We start from the raw sequence: 18,021 nt of genomic DNA, 5'->3' as shown, positions 1-18,021 counted from the left end.
ACATTCCAATGTACAAATCTTTATTGTTCTGAAAAGCACAACACAGGTATCTCAGCTTCTCCTGAAACCAGTTCCTATTGCCACTTGGTGAGGATCAGAGATTCTCCAGGCTTGCATCATGGGAGGAAGGAGCACTAATTTGGTCAAGGACTAGAGAAGCCCAAGCCTCTTAGAACACAGTGTCCTTGTGTCAGGCCATTAATTTTCAGCTTTCTCTGTTGGTAGGATGATGAGAGAATTTTTCTTCTACGTATAGCCTAGTATTTTAAAATGAAGCTGGTGAATGAATGTTGGTGATAGCCCACTTGGTCTGGATATATGTGTTCCTTTCTCAGCTGTCCACAAGCATGTGGTCAGAAACAAACAGGCTCTCACGGCCTTCTCTGGTTGCCTGAAAGAGAGGCATATCAGCTGAGACACTTATTAAAATTCCATATTGTCTGGTCTATTCTCTGCAGATCTCAGATTAGTAGATGGGAGTGGGCTGAGAGCCTAGGGGACTCTGTGATCAGTCAGGCTTGGGAAGCTCCTGGGTAGGGAGAAAGAAATCATCACGAGCCCCTGTCGACCCCTTCATGCTGAGGTATTTGTCAGATCAGATATATGCTAAGGTTGGCAATGTGCTCACACCTGAAAATGACTTGGGAAGACAGTGGAAGTAGGAGCCCCAGGCTGATCCTTACTTCTGGGTCAGGGAAACTGGCTGGAAAGCACTGGAAGCTGGGAGATAGAGGACTGAAAGCTGTGCTGTGGTTCCCCCAACCCCCATCCCCACCCATGGCCAAGGTTGAGCAAGCAGGACCCAGTGGCTCCACCTTCTTGGCCTTTGCTCTTGTCCTTCTGAGCCTTCAGGGGTCACTGCCCACCAGGTTCAGCAGGGCATTCTTGTAGTCGCTGCTTGTGTCTTCCTGAGGACAGGAGGAACGTGAGAATTAGAAGGGGGGTTGGTTTGTGACATTGGCTTGACTTGGAGTCACCTCCATCAGGAGCAGCTGCTCTTATTACTAGGAGTTGTGCTTCTCTGGGGGAGACCTGGCACATCCCTCTACAGGTTCCTATGCCACAGGCCCCTCACTGTCACCCGTCTTCCTTTGTTTTCCATTTCAGGCTGTTTCTATTGCCACCCCCAATCCCCTACCACCTACCGCCCCATTCTGAAACATCTTAAAGCAGAAGTGTCTTTTTAGCATATTGTAAGCTATGTGTGTCTTGGAAAGTGTAGTGAACAACGGACACTTGTAGAGTAACTAGAGGCTTGACTTAATAGCCAATGAAGACTTAGGGATATATTTCTCATGACTTGACTTCTGTTATTGAAGCCGTCAAGGCCTCATTTGGTATTAATGGCTAGAAGAGCTATTTCTCTTGAAGTCATAGCAGTGTGATAATCACTGTGTTTTCTCAGCTCTAGAACGTTCACTAATTGGAATCAGGTTAGGCAGCCCACTGGAGCTCATATGATTTATGTCCTTACATTTTTGCTGTCAGGACTACCTGTATCTGTATTTGAATGCTACGCCTCGACTCCTACTAAACTATTTACTCTCACTGACTCTTCAGATATCCTTCTGCAAGGATTCGGTGTGTCATTTTCAAAGGGGCAACCGTAACTCAAATGCAAAGCTAACTTTCTGGGTGAAACGTACAGGGGCCTCCACTAGCGACACCGACCTCCTTGCTGATCCCTGTACCTAGCACACAGCAATGAATGCAAGCGTGTGATACCCACTGAGGAGGGACGGACACGTGTGACTCGTGACATTGGTCACAGCACTCAGGTTCCCCAGTAAGGCCTCTGTTTAAAACTGCTGTTAGACATGGGAACTCATGGCTCACCACGATCATGCTGCTGAGGGTCTTGCCGTACATCTCCTTGAACCGACACTTGATGAGATTTAAGTCAATCTCACTCCTCGAAACGATGATTCTTATCAGGGTCCCATCGTGAGTTCCAGCTCCCTGGATAAGACACAGCAGTCAACCATCACTTCTTGCCTTCCTGGTCCATCTCTGTGATAATGGACAAATCTATGTTGGGTTCAGGGGGCTTTCGTAGGGGATGGAGGTACAGGAATGAGCCTCTGCTCTAGCAGTGAAGCACTGAGAGGGATGCGCTGAGGGATGGGCTAAGGAATCCCTTGATCTCTTCTCACTCACTGCTCGTTTGTCTCTTATTAGACGCCAAACGCCCCAGATGGCAGTGTGTGTTTGATTTGCTACATCAGATTCTAGACTGCTCCAGGAATAAGGCCTCTTCCTAGGGTAGCCACATCATGAAATCAGCTTCACTGGCCAATTCACGTGCAGGACCCTCCTACTCACTTTCATCCTTGATCACTCTCATGTCAGAGGGAGCCACGTGACCAAGCGAATCCCATGCCCTCTCTCATTTCCTGGCCAGATGTAGCCAGAGAGCTTGGGGTTCTTGCTTCAGGTGATGTTAGCAACCATCAATCAGAGAAGGTGGGCTGACTTTAATCTCCAGGAATTATTTTCACTATCTATCTTCCATTGTGGTTCCAGATACCAGAGCCTCCCCTGATAGGAATGTCTTGAACATCTGAGTGGCCAGTGCCGCCTTTTGGACAACAGGCAACCCCAGATGGGCACCCTGATACATGCAGGGTTGTTGAACTGCTGTGTGTGGCAATCTCCCTCTTAAACATGCCCGTTCAAAGGATGCCTTGACCTCCTGGCAATCCTGACCTGTGCTTTGTCAAGGAGGCCACGTGGGCAATGATGCATAAATAAAATCATGAATAAAAAAGACAATTGCACTGGCTTGGACTCAAATCAACACTTTGCCACCTACTAGCTGTGTGACCTTGACCACAAGCCTTGGTTTCACGCCCTCTGGGAGGGCAGATTACTACATAAGTTTCACAGGATTGTGGTGAGAGTTCAGTACCATGAACACCTGTTGAATGCACCTACTCAAATTCAGCCTTCAGGAGCTGTGGCTTCCCTTCCCTAGCTTGGTTTGCCCTTTGAGAACTAAAACCATTCTGGTCCACAAGAGGCTGGGATGAGAGGAGACCCAAGTGTCGAAGACTTGGGTGGTGGCTCTGAGCTCCTTGGCTTTGCAGTTGTGCCGTGTAGGACTGAAGGTCAGGCACACAGAAGACAGAACAGTTACCTTCATGGCATAGTAGAGGCGCTCTGCAAAGTAGCTGTGGAGGTTCCGGGTGCATTTCACTGGCAAACAGGAAAGTTCTGTTAGCAACCAGAGGTTGTAGGCGACATCGTATACACGTTTATTTATTTATGTCTTGCTTTGGGTCTTAAGGGTTAGTGTTGTGCAAGTCTTGGCCTATTTATCTGTGCTCTGCCTAGTCCTAAAATGAGAGGCTTTGTGTCAGGAGGGGTGGGGCAGGGAAGGAAGCCCAGGGCACTGGGCACAGGTGCAAAGGCCGAGAGTAGGCAGACAAAAGGGTGAGGTGTGAAACGCACTGGGACCCAAAGGGCTGGTCTGGCTCATCAGAGCACAGCTCCACCAAGGGAGTCCCTGGGCTCTTACATTCCAGACACAGCTTCACCAAGAACCTAGCCACACAGCTCCACGGAGGAGCCACCGTTGTGGTGACCACTGGCCTCTGAGTGCCTGCTTTACATGTCACCTCTCAGAGGGCCCCTGCAGATTGAATTCTCCTGTGACAGATGGGTTTTGGACCCAGAGCGAGAAAGCACCCAGGACATCTGGCCCTATCCTCGCTTTCAGGGATGCTGTTTCAGAGACTTGGTGTCTGGGTGGGGAGGTTGGTGTTTTAATCCAAGGTGGCAGAAAGAGCGAGGGTTTTGAGGGAGGTAGGCATGAGTTTGAACCCTGCTTGATGGTACCAGGTGCCTAGTGACTTGATCTCCCTGCCTTGCACCATCCTCACGTGTAAAGTGAGTGATGAGTCTTCAAGGATAAACAAACAGGAAGTGCCCAGCACACCAGGGCCCGGCATAGCCTTGCTTTTCCCTGCCTGTAGATTTTATTCAGGAGTTGTTTAAATCGGATCCAGGGGCTGCCTTTGGAAGCTGAGACTGGAGCAGGAGGCACGCTTAGATGCTCCGACATAGATTGGATTTATCACAGCAGTCAAAGGCAGCTGGGAGAGTCAGATGCGCCAGTTTACCCCCGTGGACCAGGACATACTGTGCAGCTCGCTTGGTTGCTCGGCACACAATGGGCACAGCCTGGTGTGGAGGTGACCTTGGCTCCATCATGGGAGGGAGGAGGGAAGTCCCTCTGCCCTGGGCCTCAGTTCTGCACTCTGCAATGACTCCGCTCCCTGTCAACTTTGGCTCTGGACCCCAGGATGTGCTCTGCAACCTGTCCTCCTACATGAATCTGACCTCATGCTTCGTGGAAGGTTCTCAGTGTTCCCCTAGTGTCAGACCACCGATCACTCAGTTTGGATTCCAACTACACATCATCATTTCTTCAATCAGCAACTGCGGCAGGGACCAAACCCCTGGCTAAAGTCCAGCTGGGTGACTTCAGGGCTTCAGTCAGAGCCGGAATGTTCCTTGTGCGGCTGCTGTGGGTGAGCACAGGCCCTGGGCCCCGCACAATCCTGCACGTGTGCACACACACACACGCACAACTCTCGCACACACACTCATGTGCACACTCTCTCGCGCACACACATGTGCACACACACGCGTGCACACACTCGCACACACTCACACTCACACACTCACACAGTTAGACGTGCACATGCATGCACACTCACGCACACACACACTCACACACACCCACTCGCGCCCGCACACACGCATACAGTCTCACTCGCACACATATGCAAGCACACACACTCATGCAACACGTGCACACACTCACATGCACACACTCACGCGCACACACTCACGCACACGCACATACATGATGACACACTCATACGGCACTGGGCACTGTGTGGGCAGCACAGAGAACAATCTCTGGCACACTGAGGACACGAGGGTTTCCCCTAGTAGCGCCAGTGTCCTGGGTGAAGGGTACATGCTGAGAGTGGCGGCTGGTGTGGAGGTTGGCTTTGAAGGTGAACATAGGGACCCAGCACTTGCTGTTGCACCCTGGGCCCTTCGCCCTTTGGTGCTGCCCCACTTCTGAGCCCCAGGGCCAGCGGACACACGTAAGCCCAAGCGCGGAGCTCCGTCTCTCACCCACTGTGAGCATGGCCTCCTCCAGTGAGCCGTGGGTCTCACTCTTGATGCTGTCCTCAATGCTCTTGCTGGCCATTTTCTCATAGTCCTCAAACACTGTGGAGAGACGCCTTCTCTCAGGGGACACGCACATCTCAGCGCGACGCCCCCCCGCATCTCAAATAGGAGACTGCACGTCAGTGCACCACCCCTGACCTCCACTTGGCTGCTGGGGAAAGGGTCCAGGGCTCCTTGGCTCTTTCCCCAGCTCCATGATTTGACAAGGCCACGCACTGGGTATTCAGTGTGAAGGGAGAGGACCTAGAGCCAGGGTGCCTCCCTGTCCCCCAGGACCTCCCTACCTCCCCGGTACCTCTCATCAGGTGTGTGGCACTGCGCGTGCACAGGATGGTGATGAATTTCATCTCATCAGTCCCACAAATCTTCTCACCCGCTGCGTAGAGATCCTGGCATTGGGACACCCACGACAACCAGTGAAGGCGAGCAAGGGGGGTGAAGAACAGCCCCCCATCCACCCTGCCAGGTTGGCATTCTCCTCTGCTCGATCATCTTTTTGACTGGGAGCCTGCTATCCCCGTGGTTAAATTCTCTTCTCGATACCGGGCTGCTCTAGGAACTGTCCCGCCTCCCCTCTGGGGCTTTGCTCTGCCTCTGGGCGCCTTCAAGAGCTCTGCCAGCAGGCAGACCTATAGAGAGCTCAATGCACACATCTGGGCCTCAGAGGCCCAGCATCCCTGGGTTCATAGGCTGTTCCTGCCCTGGCAGAGCTTCAGTGAACCCCACCCAAATCAATCTCCTTCCTCCCCTCCACCCTCACTTCCCTTTGCAGACACCAGAGGGTAAAGGCCTGCAGCGAGCTGAGCCAGGGCCCAGCCTAGCATCAGAGAAAACCCCCGTGGGCAGAGGGGCTGGGTGAGGCTTTTAGGCTTCAGCACCCCGGAGTCTAGATGGCAGAGGGTGGGGTTCAGGGTGGCCTGCAGGGCAGAGCTGCTGAGGGGTAGCCTTACCTGTGCATCTTGCAGGGCCAGTCCTGGGTCCACGAAGCCACACAAGTCATCTCTGCTGCCCTAGGAACAGAAGAGGCGACTCTGTAAGGCAGGCTGGCTGAGCAGAGCAGCCGGGACAGAGGGGACAGCCAGGTAGGAAGGCAGGCAGTTATTCTCTCCAGGCCTTGGCCTCTCATCCGTAAAGGGAGAGTCATAAGGAATGTCCCGTAAGGAGCTGCGGGACACAGTGAGCAAAAGTGAGCCGCGTGCCTGCCATGGGGCCTGGTAGGAGGGACCTGCTCAGTGACGGGCCCTCTCCTACTTTCTGGAGAGGTGCCGGGGCTCTGCCATGAGGACACTCCGAGCCCGCTGGGATGTACCCAGTGAGCCCAGGCCCCAGTGGCTGTACCACACCCTTGCCCCCCACCCCACCCCAGCAGCTTTGCCCAAGAGCCACTCTCTGAGGGGGGATCGGTGGGGATCCCCCAGACAAGGGGCTCCCAGGAGCCTGGGCTGTGATACCTGCAGGAGGCACACCAGGATCCTCTCCAGGTAGCCGCTGGTGTCTGCTTGGATGTCTTCCTCCAGGCTGGACCAATAGTCTGCAGGGGATCAGGACCATGAGGCTCAGACCTGCTTCCCTCCTCCTCGCCCCATTTCTCACCCTTTTCCTGACTAAAGCCTTCCAGGAGAGATGAGTCCTTGGCACAGGGAGAGTTTGCTCTGTCCAGGTGTCTGAGTGGCAGAGGCTCCCTGCTGGTGGTTGTTCAGACCTAGGAAGCAACATGGGTTGCCAGCCAAGCTCAAAGCACAAAGATGGGCCAGGTCAGAGAGCCAGGGGCTGCTGATTGAGCCTTATTTCATCACGTGGTTCGGCAAATCCAGGAACTTCCGGTGGACTCCCCACCAGGCAGACATTGTGGAGGATGGGCTTTGCCTCGCAGCCCACGAGAGCTGGCTAGGGCTCCACACCCGCCACTGCAACGGGGCCCTGCATGGTCCCCAGGGTCAGCCTGTGCCTGGCCAGGAAGGTGTCAGCCCCGCCCACAGCTGACACAGCCAGCGGCCCGCAGTGCTGCCACACTGTCAAGTGGCAGAGAACTTAATGGGTGCATGCCCTCCCCCGCAGCAGCCCATGCGCTTAGGGAGCTCAGAGACGGATCCCGACTCATATCCAATCTCACTGTCAGGCACGGGATTTGGCACACAGAAGGTGCTCAGCGTCTGTGTGTGGAAAAGCCCAGAAAGAATCCTTTCCAATGTGGCCCAGTACACGGCTTGTCTCTTATTTGCCGCTAGGCTGCCAAAGCTCATGGTCATTCCCAAGCTAGCCTTTAACTCAGGGCCACATCCTCCCTCTTAGCAGGCCCCTTACCCTCCTCATATGCCTTCATTATCTCCTGCAGCTCGTTCTTGGTCCGAGAAGCCAGGATTTCGATGATGACGCCCTCTCTGGTTCCTAAGCCCTGTGGATAAAAACCTCTGCCTGCTGGAGAGCTCTGTCCACACCCTCCTGCTCTGTCCGCACTCTCTTTTGTCAAGAGGCAAAAGGAAGAGTCCTAGGACGAACCAGTTAGCGCTCTGCTGGGGGGCCTCTGCTGGAGGATGTTACTGGGGGAGATCACGTGCATTTGTCTCCAGTGGTGGATACTTGTGGGCAAGTGATGTGATGGGAGAGCTGTGTCTCAGCTCAGCCCTCTATAGCTGGGTGGTCCCAAACAGGTCACTCCACCTCCCTGAGCCTGAGGGTCCTCATCAGGACACAGGGATAATAAGCCACCCCCACCCGAATGTGGAGATAATAGATGTAAAATGCCTGGCATGTCCACACAGTAAGTGCCCTTTCAATTTTTCTTTTTTTTCCTGCACTGTGCAGCATGTGGGATCTTAGTTCCCCAACCAGGGATCAAACCCATGCCCCCTGAATTGGGAGCATGGAGTCTTAACCACTGGACCACCAAGGAAGTCCCTTTTCAATTTTTTCTTTTTTTTTTTTGGAGTAAGTACCCTTTCTTTCTTTCTTTTTTAAATTAAATTAAATTAAATTAATTTTTTTTATACAGCAGGTTGGTATTAGTTATAAGTGCCCTTTTTTTTTTTTTTTTTTTGCGGTATGCGGGCCTCTCACTGTTGTGGCCTCTCCCGTTGCAGAGCACAGGCTCCGGACGCGCAGGCTCAGCGGCCATGGCTCACGGGCCCAGCCGCTCTGCGGCATGTGAGATCTTCCTGGACCGGGGCACGAACCCGTGTCCCCTGCATCGGCAGGCGGACTCTCAGCCACTGCACCACCAGGGAAGCCCTATAAGTGCCCTCAATGGAGATGATTATTATTACTTGGTCCTGACTCCTTCTTAATCATCTTCGAATGCAAAAGGAGCAGTGGGAAGTAACGGGAAATTGGGGGACCAGGCACGAGACAGCAGAGGCTGGCTCCTAATTCCTGCACACCTGGTCTAGCAATGTCCTAAGAAGGACGAATTTTGGCTCCATCAAGGCAAGATGATGGCGGAGGCCAGTCTGTGTTTGGTGGCAGTCTGAGTGATAGGGACAGAGTAAAGGGACAAAGAAGGTGATTAAATAGTTAATCCCACTAGGGCATTGTCAGTAGAGAAAAAAAGTATGGGAAACCCCTGTAAGTTAATGATCACTCAAGAAACCAGGTTTGCTTAGCCACAAAACCAAGCAGGCTTGCTTAGCAACAAAACCGTGCAACAGAAGCTTGGCCCCCAAACAATAAAACAATGGTGGAACGAGACCCACATCCTGCCCAGTGAACTCAGTAAGTTAATGATTCCTAGAACATGCTCCTCTGTGCACACTAAAAACAAAAATATAAGGAAAAGGTGACATTATACTGAAACCTGAGATGATTTACCATATTTTAATATACGTCACATCCTTTTTGCTCATTTCCATTGCACCACGACAGTCCCAGTTTGACCATGAAACAAGAAACAAGGGACAAGAAAACTCCCCTGCCCGACATGGAGGAGGGAACTGATGATAGAAGCGTGAAGTCTACTCAAGAACGAGGAAGAAGGTGGTCTTCTCCCCCTCCCCACTCTTCCTTTCAGTAGGGCTTCCCTGGTGGCGCAGTGGGTTAAGAGTCTGCCTGCCAGTGCAGGGGACGTGGGTTCGAGCCCTGGTCCGGGAAGATCCCACACGCTGCGGAGCAACTAAGCCCGTGAGCCACACCTACTGAGCCTGCGTGCCACAACTAATGAAGCCCACGTGCCTGGAGCCCGTGCTCCGCAGCAAGAGAAGCCACCGCAATGAGAAGCCCGTGCACCACAACGAAGAGTAGCCCCCGCTCGCCACAACTAGAGAAAGCCCATGTGCAGCAACGAAGACCCAATGCAGCCAAAAATAAATAAAAACGAAAAACCAAAACACAAACAAAAAACAAACAAAAAAACCTGTAGCCCACTAAGTTCTTGGGGTGGCACCCTCTTGCCCACCTACTTGTAAGCCCCACAAGCGTCCTATTCTAATAAATCACTTCTTATCTATCACTTTGCCACTCACTGAATTCTTTCCGTGCTGAGATGGAAGAACCTACGCTCTACCAAGTCCCGAAACATGTTGTATGATTTCACGAGCAGCAGGCTGCAAGCTCGCTGGGCTCGTTCCAAACAGTGGCTCAAGCTGGCTCTGAGCTCCCCGTGCCAGGCTTTCTGGGGAAGGCAGTCCCGGGCATCGTTCCCCCACCCAGTCCTTGTAAGTGTTCCTGCCCCCCCCCCACTTGCTTGGTTACCTTCATGGCGTCGTACAGCTCCTTGGCTTCGTATCTGTATGGAGGGTACATGAGGGCTATGATGAGCCTCTCGAACTCGGCGCTCAGCTCCGACTTCAGCGTCTCGATGAGATCCTAAGGCAGGAGCAGGGAAGGGTGGTGCTCTGTGCGCTGTGTCCCCTGGAGTGCAGGCAGCGGGTGCTGGCTGGGCCCAGGGGCTCTGGCTGGATTTCCACGTGGGCTCTGCCACACGCTGGTGCTGGCTGGGGCTTCTTGGGCCAGGAACTCAGCCTCTCTAAGCATCCTTACCCTCTTCTGTGAAATAGAGACCTTGGTGCTCCCGCTTCATACCATTGCTTAGGCGATTGGTGGAGAGATGTCGAAATCCCTCTCAGCGCAGCGCCGGGCACACCATGAGCCCGAAGTACAAGTCTGTCATTAAGCTCATCAAATCCCTGTCACTTAGCCCATAGACACTCAATGAATGAGTGAAATGAATTAAGGAATCTAGCTCACGTGTGTCTCCTTCTAAGGGCACTTATATTCGCAAGAAACCACAAGGCCACACCCAGCTGATCTCCCCTCACAGCACAGCGAAGGACCAAGGGCCTTGTCAGACCTGGATTTAAATCCCAACCTTGCTGCTTATAGGCTCTGGCATCCTGGGCAACATCCTCCACCTCTCAGAACATGAGTTTCTTCTGACGTCGAATGCAGAGAATAACGCATCGTTGTGAAGGTTAAGAGAGAGAAATTAGTTTTTAGGAGAGCACATTGGGTTCTCCCATGGAGTGTTTGGGCTTCATCATTCATCTTCCTGGGTCAAGTGTCCACATTACCGGTGTGTGCTAATGGAGGCTTCCGGCCACCACGGCTCTGTGTGCATTTATTCCTGTGTTTAGCTAAGATGCCGATGCCTCGCTCTGTCCTGGGGGCGGCGGGAGGAGGGACAAAGGGTCCAGGCGGCGTGCTCCCTGCCCTTGGATTTCGCCTGTGGCAGGAGGGAAGGGGCACGGGAAGAGCAGCTCCAACACGAGGAGACAGTCCTGCGGCACAGCACAGAGCAGAGCCCGGCCTGCATCTCTGGCGTGTGGGAAAGAGAAGGGCCTTCCAGTCTTGGGGAATAGGACAAGGAAAGCATAGAGGCAGGGAAACAGCTCAGGGATGGGGCCGTGGAGCAATTGTAAAGGAGCAAGTGAGAGAGAAGGTGGGAAAGGAGGTTGGGGCCAGACATCAGAAGGCTGGACCAAGCAGGGCTGTGGGGAGCCATCAGTAAGTTTTCAGAGTTAAATCTGATTTTCAGAGAAACAATGCATCATGTTTTTAGCGTATGTCCCAAATGTCCCATGTTGCCAGTGGGCTGGGCTCTAGACCAGCTGGACCTCATCCAGCAAGGCCCTGCCTGCAAGGCTGTCTCTGGCAGCAGTGGTCCCTACTGCCCCCCGACCACAAGTGCCCCCCTTTACCTTGCCAAACTGAGCCATGAAGGACTTGGCGATCTGCTGCCTCTGTGCGTTGCTTCTCTGTGTGAGCACATCAATGATGGCCTGCTCGTTGGTCCCTGCAGGGGGCACAGTATGAGCACCCTCATTGCCCCTGGGGGACTGATGAGGGCTGGGGAGGAGGGAAGGCAGCTGCTTGGTGGCCAACCAGTGGGGACGCACCACCTGGAAACTCCCAAACCTGATGATTTTCGTGGTGTAGACAAGACAGAAAATCCATCTGTCCCCCCCGTCCACACAAGGTTGGGGTGCAGCCAGGCCCAGCCTCACAGCGATAGAATCTGAGGCCCCTCTGGTTATCTGATCTGCTCTGGACATCAGCTGGAAACTCCGGAGCTCAGGCAGTGGGACCTCCTGCCCTGACCTCCCTTGTGCTGGTGGCCATGGGGGAGGATGGGGACAGAGGGTCCAGAAAACTGGATCTGAGTCCTGGCCCAGCAGCTGGGTGAGTAGAAGCCTCACCTCCCCAAGCGTCCACATTTTTCTTTGGGAAGTGGAGATAATAATAAAGATTCCACAGGGAGCAGAAGACGGAACATGATTTCTCAGCTTGTCTGGGAACGGCAGTTTTTGTTAATGCCCCAATTCACCAGTCAGAGCCGGTTAGAGGGTAAATCCTGCCTGCGTGACAGCACGAGGGCTGTCTGGGCCGGGTTATCCAAACCCCAGCGGGCCTCCGGCCAGCCCTTTCCTGCTCACAGGAAAGCAGGCGCTGGAGACAGGACGGTCAGCTCTGCACAGCTCCCAACATAGTCCCATCCGAAATTCAGTGACACGCAGGGTTCAGAGCTCTCGGGGCCGTTTTATGAGGGAGAAAGCGCAGACTGAATGGGGGGAGGTCTCTTGCACAAGGACTCGCAGGAACACACAGCAGATGGCCTCCCCCTCCCCACCCCCATTACTCACAACTGCCCTCCCCCCTCTCCAGTCTTGGGAGTCTGTGTAGACCTGTTCTGGAGAAGGTGGGCCCTGTGTGATTCTCTGGGTGCCAGAGGATTATGGGGAGACGCTCATTCCCAGGGCTGTGAGCAGAGGGGTCTTGAGCAGAGTGGGCAGAGCCCCAGAGAGTCACGGGGTTCTGGGTCAAGGCCACTCACCGATCCCCTTCATAGCTTTGTAGAGGGTCTCTGCATCGGGGTCTGGGTTGAAGTGGCGACTGCTCTTCACCGAGACACCCTTCTGTTCAATCTGCAAGAGAAGCCACGCCTGCTCAAAGCAGGAATGTGGGGAAGGCAGCGTCCCTTGCAGCCAGCCCAGCAGGGTGAGCACCAGCTCGACCCCTGCAGACCAGCGGCTGAGCCTCCATCCGTCCTGGCCCTGCCCATCCATCCAGGGTGAGGGGAGGCCCAGGAGAGGCCGCAGCTTCTGGACATGCTAGTTTCCATCAGGTCGTGCTGAGGAAGGGGCACCTTTGTCCACTTTGCACTAGGTTGCCATATGGTCCTCTCAGGTCAGGGCTGCAGAAGACCCACGTGCCTATTAGCCCCTCGGCCAAGGGGAGGCCTGTCCTGCCAGCTCGGCCCTCAGGCTGGAAGGAGGGGCCTCCTGAGGAGGACTGTGTCGGCGCCACCCGGCCACCCTAAGAGGTGTAATCCCAGCTCTCAGCCCCAGTGCCAGCCCCGGGGAGTTGGGGCTGGAAGGCTCAGATGGTGTAGGGAAAGACCTCAAAGGTGGATGGCACTGTGGCCACTGCCAGAGCCTCCGTGCTGACTGTGGGGCAGCAAGAAGAGGCTCTAGAGACTGGACTCCAGCCTTCGGTGTTGGGAGCCTCATCTGTCTCCTGAGACTCCCACGGCCAGCTTCCCCGTGGGGACCACACCCCCACCCGCTCCTACACACCCAGCAGCCCCGTGCCACGTCTCCTCTGTAGCTCTGGGTCCTTAGATCCTCAGTTGGACATTTGTTTTCTCCTTACTTGCACTTCCTGGGTTTTTGTGACGATCAATGGACTTTAAGGAAAAAAATAAAAACAACCAAAAAATTTGGAGAGATAGAGTTGGGGTAGGGGGCCTGGCCTGAGAAAAGATCAGCAGGGGTTTGGGGGGCCGCTGAAGAGGGAGAATCCTTCAGAGTCCAGTGATGGTTTTATTGCGGTGACAGGGCACAACAATGGAATCTCCTAGGAGATCTGTGAGGCCAGATGACCCAGGGGCTATTCACTCAGAGGCGTTAGCTGTGTAGGGAAGTGTACCCCCAGAGACAGTGGCCTGACTGTGAGGGATTGCTGGTTCCCCTTGGGGCTCTGTGGGACTGCCTTGTCTCCTGTGCAGAATGGCTGCAGAACGACCCCTTGTTTTAACAGGCTGGCGCCAGCCAGAGCCACAAAACCTCTCCCATCCCCGCCCCATCCTGGGACGTGGGCTCTGAATCAGGCTGCATCTCTCCCAGGCAGTGCCATCTGAGGGCAGGCAGCAGGAAGGGACAACCCTGCTCAAAGCTACAAGGACCGCGATCAAGCAAGGAAAGGCTTAGTGGAGCTGAACACGCTGCCTCCCTACTCCTTCTATCCACCCCTCATCCACTCATCTACTCTTCCACCTACCCACCTACCAATCCACTCATCCATGCATCCATCCAGCCATCCAGTCAGCCAGCCAGCCATCCACCTATCCAATCACCACCTCCATCATTTTTTCCTCCCTTTCTTCCTTCCTTCCTGGCCCTGGTCAGATCCTGAAAATACAGAGCAGCTTCCCATCCATGGTATATCTGTAAGGATATTTCTTTTGAGTAAAAAGTCTTTCCATATCCTTTGCTTGAATTTCAAATATCTGGTGACAGATTTTCCTACTTTATTTCTTAGCACCATGTTTCACAGAAGAAATGACGAGAAGTAATCCCCTGTGCAAACTTCATCCAGAGAGCCTTTGTGGTCCCAGATGCTGCCAGCTGCATGCACGCATCTATTGCATCCCTTTTTTGTGGAGTCATGGGCAGCTGTGACTACTGTTAGTGATTTGAGCACCTCCTACGTGCCAGGCCTTGTGTGTCAGAGGCTTTAGGTGCTTTAGATGCAATGCTCTTCTTGCTGTCTCGGCCAGTCACACTAGGGAGCTACGAATGCCCCATTTTACAGCCTGGGCTTCGAGCGCCTGGTTACACAAGGTGCGCAAGGTTACGCACCTAGTAAATGGTGGTGCAGGATTTAACCCACAGCCTGACTCAGAAACTAAGCTCTGTCTGCCGCCCCCGTGCTCTCAATGACTCAACCTTTCCCAGACATGGAGTTTTCCCGGTACCCTTCGCTGAAGGAAACCTTGCCCACAGGAATGCAGGTCGTTTGTGAGCATGGGGTCATGTCAGATCTCAGTGCTAAGCTCTGGAGGCTACTCAGGAGGGGCTCTCCCCCATCCCTTACCCCAGGCTGGCACTCAGGGGGCTGTGCAGCAGTGACTGACCAGGCCACGTGTGCCAGTCACCGTGGAGTGGCCTACTCAGCGGGTCTGGGGTTGGGCTCCAGTGGCAATGTTTGTAACTAACACCCTGGGGGTTGTGATTTCATTGCATTGGGGAGCCCCAGCCTTACCTCCCACGCTAAGGTGTTGGGGGAAAAAAGACAAATCAGACCCCTCCCTGGTAGGTGGTTCTATCTACCCACTCCCCACCCCATGCTGGAGGAGGGGTCTGCCTAGGCCCTTGCCGGGTCTTGCACAGGGCAGGCTAGTCCACACAGGAACATTTTCACTGAAAAGGTGATTCAGCCTGGCTTGTGACTCTGTTACATGTCTGTGAAGGTCTCAGGGGAGCTGCCACACCTTTACCTTCCCCCATCACAGGGCTGCCCCGGAGAACTTGGGAGGCAGAACTTCATCTCCACAAGAGAGGCACAGACGGGCCCCCCTCAAGCTGATCTATCACGCCCCTTGGCTGCCCTTGGCTTGTGGGTGGCCGAACCCCATAGAGTTTGAGCTCTGGCGTCAGGTTGCTCAGAGTCTAACCCAGACTCCAACACTTCGTAGTGTGGCAACCTTGGGCACCGTCTTAGTCTCCTTGTGGCTCCGTTTCTTCATCTGTGGGTAAGGATATTGGCATCTATATTGTACTGCAGAGGTGTACAGGCTCAAGTGAGATATTGACAGAGGAAGGTCCAGGGCACAGTAGGTGCTCAAGAAATGTCACTGTTATCCTGCCAGGTTGTCATCCAGCCTCCCTGCAAGGAGGCTTCTGCCTGCCTGTCTGGGTGGGCCCCAAGGATGGGCCTTTGCCCCGGCCCACTGGGAGCAAGGCCCAAAGTCAGGCCACCTTGGGCAGCAGCTGACTTTGGAAAGTGCCCAGCACTGGACTCTCCCTGCCATGTCTGCCTCCTCAAAGCCTCGTTCCCCATCAGCCAGGATGAAGCTGGAGGCCTCCCTGGCCCTTGCCCTCTCCTGGCTGTTTCGCTGGGGCCAGATGGCTGCCACACCTTGCCCCTGCTCTCCTCTCTGTCCCACCTGTCCAGGCCCAGCATGTCTGAATCTGGGTTGTGATGTTTGTGACAAAGAGATTTCCTGAATTAGGATAAGCCCGGGTCACCCACTAAGACTCACAGAGAGCCTGGGGGCAGGGACAGAGAGAGACCCCAGTTCACACTAGACCCCCACCTGCTAGCTGTGGGACTGTGCAAGTTACTAGATCTGGCTGAGGCTTGGTTACCTCATCTGTGAAGTGGAAATAGCAGCCCTGATATCCCAGGGCTGCCTGGGGATGAAATGAAGGGAGGTGTGCAGAGCACACAGCGCTGTCTGCCCGGGAGACATCACCTGCTCCTCATCTTCGTCCCCCTTTTGTGTTTTCAACTCCTTAGCATGAGACAGCGTCGGACTCAAACCCAGATGAAACACTCCTGAGAATCTGTTCATTCACTGGACATGGGAGACTTGGGGGCAGGATGTGCTGTCCCCTTAACTCAGCCATCTGTCACTCTGTAAATTTCACTCATGGATTTCAAATGTGGAAGGCCCCTGTGGCCCAGGTCGTCCTCCCATCCCCTGAGGAGAAGACGTTGATGAGTCCTCTAACATCAGCCTATTCAATCAGGTGACTCTCCAGCTCAAGGTCCTTCAATGGCTCCGCACTGCTCTCAAGGTGGAGCCCAAGCTCCTTAGCCTGCCACGCACAGCTCTGCAGCACCCGGCCCTGCCTGCTTTTTTAGGTGCGTTTCCCCCGACCCTCTACCCTCCCATCCAGGACCCTCAGGCTTACTTCTCTTTAAAGCCAAGCTTCCCAGTCTTCTGAACCTTTACACATACTGTTCCCTCTTTAAGGAAACATCTGCCTGATTCTCCCTAAACACACGCATGTGCATACACCGCACACACACACACACACACACACACACACACGCACATGCACACACATGGACATATGACTCAACAATGACTGCCCCTTGTTTCCAGCAGCCTGACCCTTCCCTTTGGGCTCCCCCAGCTCCTCAGCTTCCCCAGGTGCATTTCAAGGTTTCTTTATCTGCCCATCTCCCCTGTTCCCATCCTGGCCACCATGAATGCCTCTGGGACCGGGGCAGTATCTCCTTGTCTTCCTCCCCAGGGGGCAGCCCAGTCCTGTGCCTGCCCTGGCAGGAAACAGAGGGTTGCCCGAGCTGACCTCTCTCTAGGCCAACACCACGAGGGAACCCTCCACCTCCGCTCGCTCCGCACTTACCCAGGCTTTCCACCAGGCCATCTGGTTTACCTCAGCGTGCCTTTCGTCAGGGAGATGAAGATGTATCGGTCAGGCCTCCCTCCACTCTGAGACTCTGCACACTTGGCCCTGCCGCACTCAGAAGAGCAGGCGGCTTGGGGGTGGGTGTGGTGGCACCAGCATGCAGGCCCCAGGCCCCACCCCGTACCACACCTGCACACACCCCGCGCTGCCCCCGGGCTCTGGGCTCCTCCTGTGGCTCTCAGGCCCCACCCTGGCACCGGCCCAAATGCCCTGTGGAAACACACCGCTCGCCGCCAAATGTCTGAGCTGTGGCTGTTACACAGACTGGGAATGCTGAGCTCCAACCTGTGAAAACCCCACTTAGCAAACACGGGTCTTCATTCGGTCTTTGCTAGACCTGATCTATAAAAAGGAGTCTGTTTATTGCACGGCTTCTCCCCAGTGAACAATGTAATGGGGAGCTCCACAAAGGACATAAAATAATAGCAGCCTCCGCTGGTTGGGGCGTCTCTATGCCTAGATCCCTCTTTAATCACTCTGTGCACTCTATCCTCTTTAATCTTTGCCACAAAAGTTAAATGGAAACTCCAAGGTTTAGATAATTGGCATAAGTCACACTTCTGGTGGGAAAAAGCCACGTGATCCACCAGGCCTCCTGGACTTGCCCGCTCTGCCACGGGCCCTGCAGGACACGCTGGCTGCCAAGGGAGACAGGAACCTTTTGGAAAGAGGTTAATTCTTTCCTTTCTGGAGTTTGCCCTCCTTGGGGCTTCTGCCTAGAACATTCCTTAGCACCACTCTCCCCATGCCACCCCTTAACCTGCCCTTCAGGGGTTAACCTGCCCTTGTCTCAGCGACTACCCGGTAACCCCTCCATCCTGGGGTTACTTCCTCAGGGCTTCCAGAACCCCCATTGCTCCTAGGGCCCCAGAGAAAAACAGTCCTATGCTGGTGTGACTTGCATTCAGTGAAACCTCTCAGGGTGTTGATGAAAAATTAATTGGTT

The 18,021-nt window shown here is 54.2% G+C and overlaps 1 protein-coding gene across 3 annotated transcripts; it reads right to left on the bottom strand.

Annotated features, from left to right (window-relative positions):
• Positions 1-848: 848 nt before the first annotated feature.
• LOC115847635 (annexin A8) lies at positions 849-17,075 on the bottom strand. Of its 3 annotated transcripts, XM_030847668.2 has the most exons (12): positions 17,013-17,075; positions 12,470-12,560; positions 11,337-11,431; positions 9,892-10,005; positions 7,513-7,603; positions 6,660-6,739; positions 6,159-6,218; positions 5,504-5,597; positions 5,152-5,247; positions 3,137-3,195; positions 1,837-1,959; positions 849-908 (listed from the first exon to the last, which is right to left on the bottom strand). In XM_030847668.2, the coding sequence occupies exons 1-12, from the start codon at positions 17,031-17,033 to the stop codon at positions 849-851; spliced, it is 984 nt and encodes a 327-aa protein (XP_030703528.1). In that variant the 5' UTR covers positions 17,034-17,075. The 3 variants fall into 3 exon arrangements, with proteins under 3 accessions (XP_030703528.1, XP_060142220.1, XP_060142221.1); XM_060286237.1 differs by lacking the exons at positions 6,660-6,739; positions 7,513-7,603 and having other exon boundaries at positions 17,013-17,033; XM_060286238.1 differs by lacking the exons at positions 11,337-11,431; positions 12,470-12,560 and having other exon boundaries at positions 17,013-17,033.
• Between the last annotated feature and the right edge of the window lie 946 nt (positions 17,076-18,021).

The sequence above is a fragment of the Globicephala melas genome, chromosome 16 (assembly GCF_963455315.2).
Source record: "Globicephala melas chromosome 16, mGloMel1.2, whole genome shotgun sequence".
Taxonomy (NCBI): Eukaryota; Metazoa; Chordata; class Mammalia; order Artiodactyla; family Delphinidae; genus Globicephala; species Globicephala melas.
The sequence above is the reverse complement of the archived record's forward strand: the minus strand, read 5'-3'. Positions and strand labels throughout refer to the sequence as shown.

What these genes read in the sequence shown, in the direction of transcription:
- LOC115847635 (XM_030847668.2), bottom strand. Translation starts at nt 17,033, where the DNA reads ATGGCCTGGTGGAAAGCCTGG. An exon ending in CAAAGCTATGAAGGGGATCG is followed by an intron (nt 11,432 to 12,469) that starts GTGAGTGGCCTT and finishes TGCCCCCTGCAG; the next exon opens with GGACCAACGAGCAGGCCATC. An exon ending in AGCTGTACGACGCCATGAAG is followed by an intron (nt 7,604 to 9,891) that starts GTAACCAAGCAA and finishes TTTTATCCACAG; the next exon opens with GGCTTAGGAACCAGAGAGGG.